The 16,281-nt window shown below is 42.4% G+C and overlaps 1 protein-coding gene across 2 annotated transcripts in view; it reads left to right on the top strand.

Annotated features, from left to right (window-relative positions):
• The window catches only part of LOC142466193 (NELL2-interacting cell ontogeny regulator 1-like), a 66,075-nt gene extending 56,410 nt beyond the window's left edge, over positions 1–9,665 (top strand). For both annotated transcript variants that reach the window (XM_075571068.1, XM_075571057.1), the window contains exons 2-4: positions 3,460–3,610; positions 5,655–5,743; positions 8,650–9,665. In XM_075571068.1, the coding sequence (XP_075427183.1) occupies positions 3,487–3,610; positions 5,655–5,743; positions 8,650–8,721 (285 nt within the window). In that variant the 5' untranslated portion in view covers positions 3,460–3,486 and the 3' untranslated portion in view covers positions 8,722–9,665. The remainder of the gene's footprint in view (positions 1–3,459; positions 3,611–5,654; positions 5,744–8,649) is intronic.
• Positions 9,666–16,281: the final 6,616 nt, after the last annotated feature.

The raw sequence follows: 16,281 nt of genomic DNA, 5'->3' as shown, positions 1-16,281 counted from the left end.
ACAATGAAGCAGACTACCTTTGTTTCCAGCTGTCGAGGATTCTTCTTATCAGAGAGCTATGGTAGTTCTGTGTAAAAGCAAATTAAGCAATTCATTAGGATCCCAGGCAATCCAAGAGCCCCAATAGTAATTACATTCTCATACCTTTGACTCATTACTTTAGCATACAACAATTATCCAGCTGCAGTATTCCTAGGAACGATTATGCACTTGTGCCACAATATTCCTCAGGGAGCCAAATGATTTATTCAGCCCAACATCTGTGAACAAAATTATTTTTGGAACATTTTATTTGCTGCTTTAAGCATTAATTCCAGGAATCATGGGCTCGAAACCATAAAACCAAAGCCAGAGAAACCGTTTATACCTGTTGGAACCTTTTTTATTTGTATACTAAGGTTCTTGGATATAGACAGACAAGGAGTCACTTCATAGAATCAGATGGTTATTTATTATAGGCAGCAAGTCGATTACAATTGGGTAATCAGAATGAGGTTACCTGGCGTAAACAGGTACTTGTCCTTTGGTTAGTGCACTAAAAATTGTACATCCAGAGCACTCACTATTTATACTCTTCTTGCACACATCACTTACTTGGTTCTACCCATCTTTGAATCTTTGCCATGGCTTTTCGTCTCAGATCTGTACATCTATATATTCTGTGTGTGTGTGTGTCTGTATGTGTGACAGGGCCTTAACCCCTGTCTAAAAGGGCTTCAATAGAAAGCCTGTATTGGTGTGATGAATCCAGCAGGGAGCTGGTTAATTGCAGCTGCAGACAATTAGCCAGTCTCCACCTGGCTCATCAGACACGTAGAAAAGTCTCCTGCTTGAACTGCAGGGGATCGCTCTAGCACAGGGGTCTCCAAACTCAGTCCTCAAGGGCCGCCAACAGACCGGCTTTTATGGATATCCCTGTTTCAGCACAGGTGGCTCAATCCGTGGCTCAAGCCGCGGATTGGGCCACCTGTGCTGAAACAAGGATACCCATTAAAGCTGGCCTATTGGCGGCCCTTGAGGACTGAGTTTGGAGACCCCTGCTCTAGCAGATGGAGGGTGTTTGCTGACAGAGAGGGATCCCAGGGTAGCAGCCCCTCTATTACAGGGCACAACGGTCACTGGAACCCACCAGAGGGTGCACCTGTCGGACATCAACCCAGACCCGGACTGAGGGAAAGAGCCCCTGATAACAAGTACCTCTTTGGTCTTTGGGTCAGAGGTTGGTAAGAGGCCTATCCTCCCAGCCTTTCAGAGAGTGACTACAAGAGTGATTTAGCCCTTACAAAGAGATAGGCTGTTTGTTTATTTGTATGCTGCCTTAAATCTGTATTGTTTGAAGATATGGGCTACAGCGAAGCCAAGGTTTATTTTCCCGAATATATGTCTCCCTGGGGCGTGAGTGGTACTCAACACCGATTTCAACCATCTTCCATTTTATTCGTGAGGGATTAGAGGTGAGACTATTCTTGCTGTGTCAGTTGCTATCTGGTACTTGGAGTTTGCAATGTCAGTAGAATGTCACATGTTGGATATCCTTCTCTCCTTATCACCACCATCAATTATTAATGAAGCAACAGTTCCAGTAAGATCTGTAGCCATTGCAGTGCTGGTTCCATCCGGAACTGTTACATACTGGTGGTTATACTAGGTTCTTACAATACCTTGATAACAAACCTTCCATTAGAGAACATCTGCAGTGAAGCAGGGAGTTAAATCTTTGATAAAGTAATTGCTTCTTTATGGAGTAATTGGAGAAAGTTGTTGCCCAGCTTATGCCCTGTAGTTTTGTTTAAAAGGGAAGATAATGATTATACATATACTACAGTTGGTTAAAATAAAAAGGTGTGAAAACCCATTTGCTGTACAGAGAGCCTGACTTCCTGGTTACCGTGAAAAAGAGATGTGTTATGTACTGCTGCACATGGTCAAGCTGATTGGTTTCGTACCTCTGCCCTATGGAGGAAGAATTACATTTAGAAGAGCATTTTGGAGGGAAATGGCCCGTCATAAATCACAACCCCCAAGAATATCCAGGACTGTATTGTAGATTGACGTTTAGAAGTTGAGCATCTCCATTTTAAATTTGGCAATGAACCATTCCATAATTAATAGAATATTCTATAAATTAATTGGTAAATGGGGATGACACGCCCCTAATCCATACGACGTGAAGCTGTTTCACAGCATATTGATTGAGGTCAGTTTTCTTTCTGGCTCTCTGTGTTATTCTCTCTCTAGAACAAAGTGGATGTAAAAAGAAATGGTTATATTTCTAGGATTTGTACTTTAATAGGCTCTGGTTTCTTAAAGAGCGTGTTTCCTGACAACGAGAAAAGTTTTGGAGCTAACCAATAATAACCAATTATTAACAATAATAACCAATTAACCAATAATACATTTTTAGTTGGGATTAACTAGCCCAATCCAAATGTTTTATCAAATAGCATACCCTTAGGCCTCGGGCATGGTCAGCGCTTAGGCGCTGACCCGTGCTGAGGCGCGCTTACGCTTTCCAGTGAGCCCCTGCAGCCGCAATGAGAGCAAGCTTGCGGAAGCGTAGGTCTTAGAAAAAATTTAGTTTCGGCGCTCACGGGAGCGCAGGGCCGGTCATGTGAGCGGTTCGCTCAATGAGGGCGAACCAGCTCCGTGACGTCACAGGCCCGCCCCCCAACATGCCCCTGGATGGCGTGCTAACCAAGGCCAGGGAAAGCACCCGCTTTCCCTCAGCCTCAGCGCGCCTCCGCACGGCTGCTGCAACCCTGGACGCAGCCTTATACACTACAGCAGGTCCATTATGGCAGTGGTGCTGGATATCCCAGCTTCAGCACAGGTGAGCTGCCTGTGCTGAAGCTGGGTTATCCTTAAAACCTGACCTGTTGGGGGGTCTTGAGGACTGGAGCTGAGTACCATTGCATTATGGGGTGCTTTAGACAGTCAAGATGCAGGTTATGCTATAGCACTCGTTTAAAAACATTTTAAAATCAAATAAAAGAAAATACAAGGTTGAATGCTGTGTGGGACTGAAATGTACCCCAGTGAGAGTCCTAAACGTTTCAGCATCTGCACTCTGACCGTGAGTTGGTTAGCACAGATCCTAAATCACTACTTGTTCCTTTTCTAACTAGTGACCCCTGTAATATGAATACATAACAATGCAACAATACCGCACCAACACAACTCACTGTCAAAACTAGGAACAAAATACTTGATGTTCTTGGAGAGCATAATGTGCATACTGTACCTCTACCATATATTTCTCGTTATATCCACAAATATTTACATCATTAAACTCTATGCTAAGGACGGCCCAAGACCACAAACTACAGTGCTAAACAATATTAACGCAGGTCAAGAAGTTACAGTATTGTGGTTATTAATTACATCACTAGTGGAGGGAGCAGCAATGCATTGTTCTTCTACTTTGGATATGTAACCAGATCAAATGCTCTTTCCTTGTAGGTCCGCTGGAAAAACAGATACAGTACAATGTCTTATACAAGCAACTCAAGATGCGTGTACTCCATGCTTATTCTGATGTTAACAGTGGTGCTGCCTTCCATAGAGCTTGTTGTAGCAGATGAACCATCGGGAACCACCATTCCACCAGAAAGTATGTACAGCATCTCATAATGTTCAATGTGATAAATCACAATATGGTAGATGTGGGCGTTTGAAACTACAGTATGATGTGGTGAAAAGTTCAGTCCGCGCTCTGGCTCTTTAAGCTTGGAGTGTTGGTCCCTCTCAGTTCTCTTGCTGCTTCTGTGTTTATGAGGTGTCTCCCCCACCTCCAAATGTGGTCTCCACCGGAACCCCGATGGTGATACCAATATCAGCAAAACAAGAAAAAACACAAGAGCGCACCAAGATGAGAGATAGATATTGTATTAGCAACAAAGAATAAAATTAGTAACTTACATATAAAATTTCTTTAATAATCCCTGATTCTGGTGTCTATCACAGGAGTAGGGCATCACATAGGAAGTATGAAGGGTAATCTCAGTTCTGAGAGATCAGACCCGCGCGCTGTTAACAAAGTAAACTTCTTCAGGCGAACGAAACGCGTCGCGACTGTTGTGGCTGGCGGTTTTACTACCCACCACCAGTACACACTCAAGTGTACCGTTCCTGCTTATTTCCGATCGTTTCTATGCTATCAAAAACGGACAGGCATCCTAAGGACACCTATTGAAGGCCCCGGTTCCTGCACATGTGTGCTACACTCTGCACCACGCTACCACACGTGGAGGACAGGAGAGTGAACAGAGACAGCCCCAGCGCGCGGGTCTGATCTCTCAGAACTGAGATTACCCTTCATACTTCCTATGTGATGCCCTACTCCTGTGATAGACACCAGAATCAGGGATTATTAAAGAAATTTTATATGTAAGTTACTAATTTTATTATTTGTTGCTAATACAATATCTATCTCTCATCTTGGTGCGCTTTTGTGTTTTTTCTTGTTTTACAGTATGATGTGGTTTGTGATGTAATGGAAAACTAAAATGGAACCGAGTTAATGTCTCAGCCAGTTATGCTTTATAGAATGGGTAAATTATGACTGACTGACCTCTCCTAAAACATTGCTCATTATCACAACTTAGCCACTTAGTTATCTAGGCCCATCATATACTGTTTGGCTGTAGTATAAGGATAGAGAGTTATGCTACGTTGAGTTTTTTGTAATAAGCCAGTAGAGACGGGAGCTGTACTTAGGAGAATAGGAAGTAACAGAGAAGGAAGGGTAGGTAATCTAGTTAGCTCTTCATGGCTGTTATATATTATAATGTAAAGTTCCTTCCCTATGTCAAATATGTTGAAAGGCAGAGAGGTGACCACAGGAATACAGTGCTCAAGCCACCCACCAATGATAAGTCAGCCTCTGCCTGATGCCGTGTTGCGCTGGACTTTATCAGTAATCATGCGTTCCACCATTGAAGTTGATAGTATCATACATTTCCCTTCCTTCTTCTATTGAGGCATCCGAGTGAGAAGCAACTGCACCTACCTACTGTGTGTTCTATTCCTGTGTTCTATTCCTGGGACTGCCCTTTTATTATTTGGCTTTATCTTGTCTTGGAAACCCAGGCCACTCTGTAGTGTGGACAGTAGCAACATTTAGGTAGATATTTGGCCAAATTTACCAAGTGCCCATTAGACACAATCTGGCGCCAGAAGACTCATCGGCCCATTCACTTTAAAAAGGAATGAGGTGTTTTCCGGGGAGGAAGGTGTTTATGGCATATCATCATTTAGCAAATATGGGTGTAGGTGAAGACACGAAAATAGGTCCACTTTACTACATCAGTGCAAGATAGAGGAGCTTCCGAGCTAGTGACTAAAGAAGCTCTGTAACACGTGTAATTTGATAAATGCATCAGATGTGCATTTTTTACGTTTATGTCTATATATTAATTTACCCAAATCATCTGATGATTTATAAGGCCTGTCAACAAACTCTCAGCTGCTTTCATTCTCTGAAGGTTCCCAGCTTCACCCTCTGGCAGAACTAGGCACAATGGGTACACTTTGTTTTTAGTAGGTAAAAGACAGAACAAACAGGTGCGTGACCTGCTAAAGTAAGAGCGTTATAAAGTAAATACTAATGCTTATGATGCGTATTAATTTTAATATTGCATGAATTCTTTTGCTAGGTCGCCCCTGTGTGGATTGTCATGCTTTTGAATTCATGCAGAGAGCGTTGCAAGACCTTAAAAAGACAGCATATAACCTAGACTCACGGGTAAGTATTGTGCATATGTTATCATCCAAACACATTTTGAACAGGAAATATGGTTCTTGGAATATGTGTGTGTGTGTGTGTGTGTGTGTTTGTGTGTGACTATGTGCATATATGTATATGTATATATTTTTCCCCTCCAAAACACAGTAAACAAAAGTAAAAATCCATCTTAAAAAATGCATGGGACAAGTATTAATGATGTCACCTCACCTCAAATAGTCTTTGTAGAGGTAAAACTCATTAAGTGCATTTTTGTAAATAAAAAACACACTTGGAATTTCTGGATATTTCTATTGAAAAAACTCATAAAAACACCTAATCTTCAGAACTTGTCAAATCAAAATACCTTCCTTTCTAAACACAGAATTTTTCCTTTCAAATAGAACATTTTAATCGCCTTTTCCTCACTACTCAAAAGAATGTAGTAAATGACTTTCACCTCTACAACGACGATATATTAGACCCCACGAACACCAATATATATATACAGTTACAACGAGGAGGCCCTGCAGGATCAGTGCTAGTTGTCCCACATAACGCTGACAGCCGTTTCGCATTCATTCAGCGCTTTTTCAAAGCATCAGGAATGTGTGTGTGTGTGTGTGTACGTGTGTACGTGTGTGTGTGTGTGTGTGTGTAGGTCATACACAATGCGCCAGCTGGAGGAGCGGCCATTGTTTTGAACCAGTCGTGCGGTGAGAAGGGGGCAGAGCTATCACGTAATTTTACCTGTGGGAGCATGCACAGGCTGCAATAACGTTGGCTACATCTGTGTGTGTGTGTGTCTATATCTCCCAATAGTTAATGTTGCCACTTATTGGTACTGGGGCCTACATTCCCTGCAATGCAATGATGGTGCCTTCGGGCAAGAAAGGTGTTAAAAGCAACACAACAGAATTCAACAACATTTAATGGACACAACATTTGTATACAACAAGCAATAGAGAAGCCCAATGCTACAACCAATATGACAAAAATACGCAGCAAATACTTATATATTCTCTTGAAAAAGGGCCATTTAGTTTAACCCTTTGGCCAAAGCGTTGTAAGCTTGCGAGCCACGACAAGGCAGACCCTGCTCACAGGTCCTAACACTACCAGATAAAATACTAATATACCTCTATTAGGATTAAAATTCTCATTTACCTCTATTAGGAGGGAGAAAGACCAACATTGGATCTATATCCAGTAAAATGAAAGGAACCTGCTGACTTGGGGAGGGGCAGGCTTAAAACCTGGGAAGGAGGAGCCACTAACCTCCAACAGCTGAGACAGCTGAAATTAAGTTAACAAACACACAGAACCCCAGCAAGCTCTTTTTGGGAACCCCAGAGCCCCCACAAAATATGTATGTATATAAGTGTCAAAAAGGAGAGCTAATGAGCGTGGCAAATAAATACAACAAGTGACAGGGAAGCCCAATGCTACATCCAATATGACAAAAATACACAGTAAACAACATTTGTATGTATGTATGTATGTATGTATGTATGTCTTTATTTATATAGCCCATTAATGTACATAGCGCTTCACAGCAGTAATACACGTGACAATCTTATTAATAACACATAATATAAATAACACATAACAGATTTTGATCTACTCACTACAAATTGAGGCCAAGCGTGACTTTATGGGGCTTATTAAAAAAAAAAAAGACCGAAGTGACAAGTTGGGCCCTGTTTGTCCGAAAATCCCCGTCAATAGAAATGTTCGTCCGAAAACGTCCCTTCAGTTTTTATTGAATTAGCCCCTAATTCTCTCTGTGGCTGCATAAAGCGAGCGAGCACTGACATTACCTGCAGACAGCGGGGAATTATACCGCAATATCTCCCTTAATCCCAGGTGCCAAAATTAGATGATGAGTTTACGGGAGAAGGTACTAATTGTGCCGGCAAAATTCTACATTTAGATTCAGGCCCGTGTGGCAAAAAAAGGGGTTAATATTGTATTTGAAACTGTGTCTTTCCACTTCATAGTTTGATGACTTCTACTGCACTTCACATTTTATTGGCTTTTAATACGATATATATTTTTTTCTAATATGTTCTAGCTTTATAAATATAAAAGTATACCACAAAAGACAGGGGTGCCCAATGCTACATCCAACTGACAAAACCTACATGGTAATAAGTATAAAGTTTAAATACTTCAATAATAATAATAATAATTACTTGGTTATTTAGTTGAACCCTTTGGCCAAAGCGTCGTAAGCCTGCATACCCAACGTCAAGGTATAACCAAAAACCTTCTTAACTTGGGAGGTCTTTTCACTTTGCTGCAAGAACAGGAGCTACTATGGTTCTTTTCCCTCATATTGAGGTAAAGGGAAGGGTTCACAGTGTAGTGTAGGACCTGCATTTTTGGTTATACCTTGACGTTTGGTATGCAGGCTTACGACGCTTTGGCCAAAGGGTTTAACTAAATAACCAAGTAATTATTGTTATTATTGAAGTATTTAAACGTTATACTTATTACCATATACTCTGTTTTGTCAATTGGATGTAGCATTGGGCACCCCTGTCTTTTGTTGTATACATTTGCCACGCCCAGTAGCACTCTTTTTTGACATAAATATATATATATTCATGATGAAGTGGGTGTGGGAGTTTGAGCTAGCTGGGAATGTGTGTTAAACATAAAAGTAAAAATAACATACCTAGGCTTCAGTCCACTCAGACTGTAACGTGGGGTGACCTTGAAGTCCACGCTACGGTCTGAATGGCTGGGACATCGCTGGTAGCATCAATGATAATAAACACTTACAGATGTTGCAGGCGTTATTGCAGGGTGGTCGTGCAGGACCATCAGGCACAACCTAATACCCACGGTTCAGAAAGAAAAAAAAGAACATTGCACGTTGCTGCCTTAATAACCCAAATTATTCTCTCCTTCATTTTCTCAAGACGGAGACGCTTCTTCTTAAGGTGGAGCGGAGGACTCTGTGTGACTGCCTCTCTGCTGAGGGTCTGAGCTGAAGACCAGAGCATCGGGGGAAGAGTGTCCACCTTAACCCTCCCGCTGCCAGAGAGACCTGCAACCCTGTGCTCTGCGTTGCAAGCCTCTCTGGCAGTCACAGGGTTAAATCCAAACCATGTTATGAATGCAGAATACTCATGACAAAAGCATCAACTCAACCACACTGAAATGTGTGCGAGGGGGAGTGATGTTGAACAGGTTCATAATAAAATTGATAGGAATTTAATTTATTTTTTTTGCCTATGTCCAATGAAAAAGCAATCCAGTTTATTTAAACGTTGCTTTGTTTATATAAAAAGAGCGGATAGAAGTTCTCTCTGTGCACTAAAATCCTATAGCACTGTGTACGAGCTCCCTCTGGATTAGATTTGCCACGGTTCTATGGGAAGGTATATATTATTTTGTAGTTACTGTAGTGTTACCGTTCAAATTTGCTACTGAAGAAATTAAAAATGTTATGTTCACACTGTTTCAAAACAAGTGCACATCCACAGCAGAAAACAACAAAAATAATGAGTTTTAGGGTTTTTATTGAGTGCCGTTACCATTTTTATTGAAGAAAGTCTTATGCCCAAGGCTTATAACTTCAGTTTATTGTGTTGTGGAAAAGCAGCCTTTCTTCCATCAGTATCCTTTCTAATTCATGTTCTCAGTTATGAATAGTATATTGCTGCTCTGGCAGCCGCACCTGAAGGTATTACTCAAATTGCCTCCCCCCTGCAGTAGTCTCAGACTCGTCTTGCTTACGATAAGACCCTAACTTACTGTAAGGCAAAACCATTGAGCCTTATATCAATTTGTCCCATCATTTGCTTTTTAGAGTTTTATGTTGTGCTGAAGACACAAAATAAAAGCTACACTGAGCAAAATTGTATTACATTTTTGAGCAATGGACATGCAATAAATAGAAATGTATGCATTAAAATGATAACATACTAAAGTATCTGTATATATCTGCAATCTTTTTATTTTTTGCTGCTCTCACCGACACTCTCTGGTCCTTTATTCTATAAAATGCAAATGCGCCAATCAATGAAGTCAAAGGGGTTTTCGTACCACACTTCCTAGAATAATGGTCCCCCTCTCCCCACACTGGCACTGTCTCCAAACATGCCATATTTTAGCCTGATTCTAGTGGGTTATATTGATTCATGCTCTATAGGGTGTTGGTGCTAATCAGGCACTGATGCATGGAAACTCACGTTCAATGAGAGTTTTTGTTCGTTACTACCAGATTGGCACTTACGCATTTTAGAGCATAAATCCCTAAGAAACAGAGGATGAGAATGTCTCTCCTGTCACCCAGACCTAGTATTGACTTGGGGAATAGACCTCTACTATGTGTATATTTAAAGTACTCGGCACTGTGCTTTCTGACACTATTCTTTGGGGAATGCATTTGAAAACCTGTATACATATCTTGAATTCTAATAATATTTTACAGTAAATAAAAACACCACTTGTGGGTACGTTTGCATGTCTCAGACTGCACCCTGTCTTTCCGCATTATCTCTTCGCAAACAGTGCTTCCACTGGAGCCAAGGATTCTGGGTAGTGACATGCAAATATTTTAAGAAGCTGTACAAAAGATGTCACATTACTAAACCCCTTTCCCTGGTTACACTTCTTTATGTTGGTACGTAGTGTGCACCTTTACAAGGACCAGACAATCAGCATTTTGTTTTAATTAACACATTTCCCAGTCTGCCCAGAAATATAATGAATTTATCTAGTAAAAAGAAGGTCTGCCATGGAATTGGGCATAGCTCTAGACCCCCAATCTGTTCGGATAAGTCAGAATAGCGCCTAGATCCCATGGAATGCAAGGGAATCCCACACTATCCCCAAGGCATACACAAATAAAAGATCATAGTATAGGCTCACTAGTAGGCAGGGTTGTGACCTACCAGGCTGTGAGGGGAACCCACCCAAGGGCTTCCAGCTGTAATACAGGGCCAACTCCCACCCATCTCTGCAATCTAGACTCACACTGTGAGTCAGTCCCACTTTAAAGACCAGCGTGCAATTTCTGGGGGCACCGAGACCTCTGCAAATGCTGAGGACACAGGGATCCCAGAAACACCATTAGTGCATAAAGGGTTACTAATAAAAAATTAAATATGCTAAACTAACGTGGTGGGTGGCCACGGAGCACACGGACTGCAATCAGTCAGGCAAGCAAGCTAGTAAACTTTAATAGGAAAGGTACAGTACAGAAGAAAGGACACAATACAGACAATCAGTATGGTAAAATAAAAAGGGACGCAAACAGAGAACCTACCACTATGTAGAGCAGAAGGGTCCTGGGCTTGAAAAGAGGATAGGCAGCTTGTAATTCCAGTGGTTCGTCAATATGTGATAAAATCAAAATAGTGGTATTACGGCGCTCCTTATTTTAGAGTGGTGCAATAGTGCTTAAATATAAAAGTACGGATAAACAATGTGCAATAAGTGATAATAATAATATAAAGGTGTTCGTGAAAAAGAACTGAATAAGCGCAATATTAAGTGATAAGATAAAGTGATAAAATGCTGCTCAGGCCTCTTGAAGAAAGGTTTCTGTTTCTTCTTCTGTACACTTGGTTTGGGACTTTTGGGGAGCGCAGGTGTCACCATGAAATGAAAATAAAGACTACATAGTGTAATCAATTCCCACTTATTCTTAATCTAGGATGTCAGCCAAATGGAAACTCACCCTTTGCAGGATGTATTAAAGCCTTTCCCACTATATATGTGGTGTAGATAATAAAGATGAGGTTTTCTTCTGTCAGTGATTTAGTGTGCGTGATCACTGGGTGATGTGTCCTCGATAGGAGAAATAACACAAAAAGTGTAACTCTGTATTAAATCACATCTACAGTATATTGGTCACAGTATCACACGTACATAAATCACAGAAGTAATGGGCGCGTAATGATTAAAGAGGAGTGGCACGATCGTTTTTTCTCCTCTGTCCCAGTCTGCGTCTCTCCGTCCTGTTTGCCGGGCTCCCGGTGAGCGGTACGTCACATCCGGTGGTGGGCCGCGTCACTTCCGGTGTCTCCGGGATCAGGATTGTGCAGGAGGATGGGCTGCGCTTCACTTGGGGATTCCGGTCACGCCTACAGCAACAACTGTACGCGTTTCGCTTTATCAGCTTCGTCAGGAGTCATAATTGACCTGTCTCATGCTAACTTATTTATAGCCCTATTTTGTATCCAATTGGATGATGAAATGAATTGGACGCTTCTATTTGGTTTATATCTTAACGATGAATAATGACATGATTATTTATACAATATGATTAAAAAGCCTACTGCTAACATACTAACCTTTAATAACATATCCATACATTTAAAATATTTGAAATATACATATTTATACAATAATTGATAAGTAAATAAACAGGATCAATGAATAAAATGCAATATCAAACTTATATGATTAAAACACATAAATGAATCCCATTTAAAATTGTGCAATGATCATTTCCTATATATGATCATCTCACAACCACTGCAGCCTAAAGAAACCTTTATATACATCTAAACACAGAGAAATCTGTGAGTATATTTCTACTGGGCGAATGAATACTTCTTTCAGCATTTAAAGACATATTGCACAATTTGTATATTATTTTCTCTATTACATGTATTTGTGCTCCCAGACCCCTCTGGACTTCTAAGGGCTATAAATAAGTTAGCATGAGACAGGTCAATTATGACTCCTGATGAAGCTGGTTAAGCGAAACGCGTACAGTTGTTGCTGTAGGCGTGACCGGAATCCCCAAGTGAAGCGCAGCCCATCCTCCTGCACAATCCTGATCCCGGAGGCACCGGAAGTGACGTACCACTCACCGGGAGCCCGGCAAACAGGACGGAGAGACGCAGACTGGGACAGAGGAGAAAAAACGATCGTGCCACTCCTCTTTAATCATTACGCGCCCATTACTTCTGTGATTTATGTACGTGTGATACTGTGACCAATATAGATGTGATTTAATACAGAGTTACACTATTTGTGTTATTTCTCCTATCGAGGACACATCACCCAGTGACCACGCACACTAAATCACTGACAGAAGAAATACCTCATCTCTATCATCTACACCACATATAGTGGGAAAGGCTTTAATACACCCTGCAAAGGGTGAGTTTCCATTTGGCTGACATCCTACAGTAGAATAAGAATAAGTGGGAAATTGATTACACTATGAAGTCTTTATTTTCATTTCATGGTGACACCTGCGCTCCCCAAAAGTTCCGAACCAAGTTCATCAATATGTGCCAGAGAGGCTTAACACACAGCAAATGGGATGGTGCTGTGTTCTCCAGATTAAGTCTGGACCCTACCATGCACCATCAGACTCTCTCCCAGCTTTTGGACTTTTAAAAATTCCCTGGAAACTCACCTTTAGAAGGAAAGTCTATCTGGCGTAACCCAAACATTTACTTCCCCCCCCCCCCCCCATCAACCTGATTGGAACCAGCTGTGTGTTTGGACCAAACTCCACGCTATCTTACACACCCTAACATCCACACCCCAAACATGGGATCAGCGGTGCAACTGGACCAAACTCCACGCTATCTAACACCCCCTAACATCTAGACCCCAAACATGACGGGATCATCGGTGCGACTGGACCAAACTCCATTGTGAGTCATACTCCACCCACAATTGTAAGCTCTCATGAGCAATATAAATGCAGTAAGTCTACGCTCGAGCTGTCACAAACGATCTTCTAGTAGCTGTTCCCCTTGCAGCTTGATGTGTTGGAGCGCCTCCCCAATACGATCCTAAAAGCGGGGCTCCCCAAAGGAAGCCCCAGCAAACAACGACAAAGAGGATACACACAAGCGCACCGGAGGTTAATAAATGTCCACCAAGAATTACCAAATAGCACAACACCCAGCTCTAGACTAAACTGGTATGGTAAAAGTTTAATAAGTAAAGGTCTAGCAGACCTACACAATAAAATCAACAAGGTGTAAAATGATAACAATGCAATCGTTGTACTAACAAGACATTAACATAATACAAGTACACAATTTATACTGACTGTACACTGAATAACATGGACCAAATGGTCACTGATACCCCAATTGCTATACAATGATAGCCGCTTGTGACTCGGGGTTTGTAACGCCTGTATGCCCGCAGACCTGGCCAGTCCCCAGTACTGAGGTGGGTAAGGGTATAACACGCACCCACAGCAGTGAAGGCATGCCCGGAGTCTGGTAATGCGTTGCCGGGCCTGGTAAGAAAAGGGTTAACGTATACTTGCAAAGGTGCCAGAGATCGGAAAGTAATGTCCGTGTGCCAGTGTTCAAGGATTGGAGAGAGCAGCGTAGTGGTGTCCGTAAGCCAATGTTCAGGGGTTGGAGAAGGTAGCGTAGTGAAGTCCGTAAGCCAAGGTTCAAGGGCAGGAGAAAGCAGAGTAGTCAAATCCAAAGCAGTAGGTTCAAGCCAGGGGAATCCAAACAGAAGCAGGGACAGGAACCAGCGCTGAAACAAACAAGGGAGCTAGGCATAGACACTGCACACACAGGAGTCACAGGAAAGCTATGCAGAGCAATGAGTAAGAGGACAGAGGGGTTATAAAGGAAGGAGAACCAATAAGAGAGAGGGGAGGAGCAGAGGGTTGAGAGAGAGTTTGCAGGGATAGGTCTGAGAGAGCAGGGGAGGAGACAGGGGAATAATTAAGGGATATGGCTTGTAAGCCACGGGGGGCGGAGCTAGACGCAAATAACTGGAGCGTGTGCGTGCGCGCGCCCTCTGTAAGGGTATTATGCGCGTGCACCGCGCGTCACAGAACGTGGGGGAGGCAGCGCCGTGGGGGCGCTTGGCAATGGGGGCGAGAGGGACGGAGAGGCAGAGGAGCAAGGTAATGTGGAAGCTGGGGGGATAGTGGCACGCCAGGGGCCGCGGGTGCCGCGGAGGGGTACCAGGGATCGTGAACGTGTGCGCACATTGCAGCGGACGCGCAGGTGGTCTGAACGCGCGTCAGGGCATGCCAACCGTGCCGCAGAGGAACGGCCGCGAGGGAGAGAGCGAGGACGCAGGGAAGAGGGAGGGCTAGAGGCAGTGGAAACAGAGGTGACGGGGACACGCTGGGAAGCGCGAGTCCCCCGATTCGTCACAGGGTTGTAGCTACTATGAGGGAGGCAGGCACTCACCATGGAGGCTCGAGCTGGAACCGCTAGCTTGCCGTCAAGCTGTCCGGACCACGTCAGCCACGGAGATCTCTTCACATTATGTTAATGTCTTGTTAGTGCAACGGTTGCATTGTTATCATTTTACACCTTGTTGATTTTATTGTGTAGGTCTGCTAGACCTTTACTTATTAAACTTTTACCATACCAGTTTAGTCTAGAGCTGGGTGTTGTGCTATTTGGTAATTTTTGGTGGACATTCATTAACCTCCGGTGCGCTTGTGTGTATGCTCTCATGAGCAAGTCCGGTTTACCTTTTTATATCTGTTGTGCTTCTTTGTCCTTGATCCACTACCAATTCTCCAATTAGCATAAAGGTATAATATATCTCATTGTCAGTCTACACAGCACCCTCCACTGAAGAGCAGGTGAGTGTCTAAGGCTGACAGAAAGAAGAGATATGTGTAAGTTTTAATATTTCACACTAGGGTATTTGTGCACCTACAGTTCACCTTTATAATAAGGGAACTCTGACACTGGCTTTGGCCAGCTTTTAATTGTACTAAATCAGAAAAGCATACAGTATGCTTCATTTGTATAACCCCTTCAGGGCCTTTTCACATATTTCACAAAGTTTAGTCCACAGGACAATAAGAAATTATATATTCAGTGTAGGTACCTGCTAAACCTTAACATGATTGGCATGCTTGAATCATATTTTGATCAAAAGATGCAAGCAAATGACTCATTTGTCACACGGACTTAGGTTCTACATGTAAACCTGTCACTTGTATATTTTAGCCCAAATTGGTAGGAGCGCAGGAATTGTTCTTTTGTTTGTTCTTATTTGTTATGTCGACCTGTTTATGTAATTGACGTCAATCTGTCCCCCTATTGTACCACGCTGCAGAATATGTTGGCGCTTTATACATAAACGATAATAATAATCTAAAATTCCCAGGTGCAAATGTGTTGCAAAACTGGACCATGCTGGTTTCCTGGTCTTGATTAGGGAAGAGTCAGGGCAGTGGCGTGTTCCATAGTGAGATCTCGGCTCAGGGCCCTGTTATCTCTGTAGCAGCAGTAACAGTACTGGTGTGGCACTCATTGATCATTTTGGACCTGAATAGGGTTAGCAATCGGCTTCATGGCAGCATCAGGATGTAGCGCTAAATTCTGTTGCATGAAAACTAGGGCTACGTTAAAATGTAATTAAAAACAAAAAAGCATCTACATTGTTCTAGTAAATGACCCAATTGCACTACCCATTAAAAAAAAAACTGTTTCAATCTGTTCACTTGGATGAGCTGTAAAAAGCCAGAAATGTATCTGGTGGAATGGCACAGTTTAGTAAACAGCGGCTGTAATTCATTAGTTCACAACGCATGCTAGGTCGTGGGGAAAGAACTTAAATTTCAGTACTGAAAT

This window comes from Ascaphus truei, chromosome 1 (assembly GCF_040206685.1).
Source record: "Ascaphus truei isolate aAscTru1 chromosome 1, aAscTru1.hap1, whole genome shotgun sequence".
Lineage (NCBI taxonomy): Eukaryota > Metazoa > Chordata > Amphibia > Anura > Ascaphidae > Ascaphus > Ascaphus truei.
Note: the sequence above shows the minus strand (reverse complement) of the source record. Positions and strands in the feature narration are given on the sequence as shown.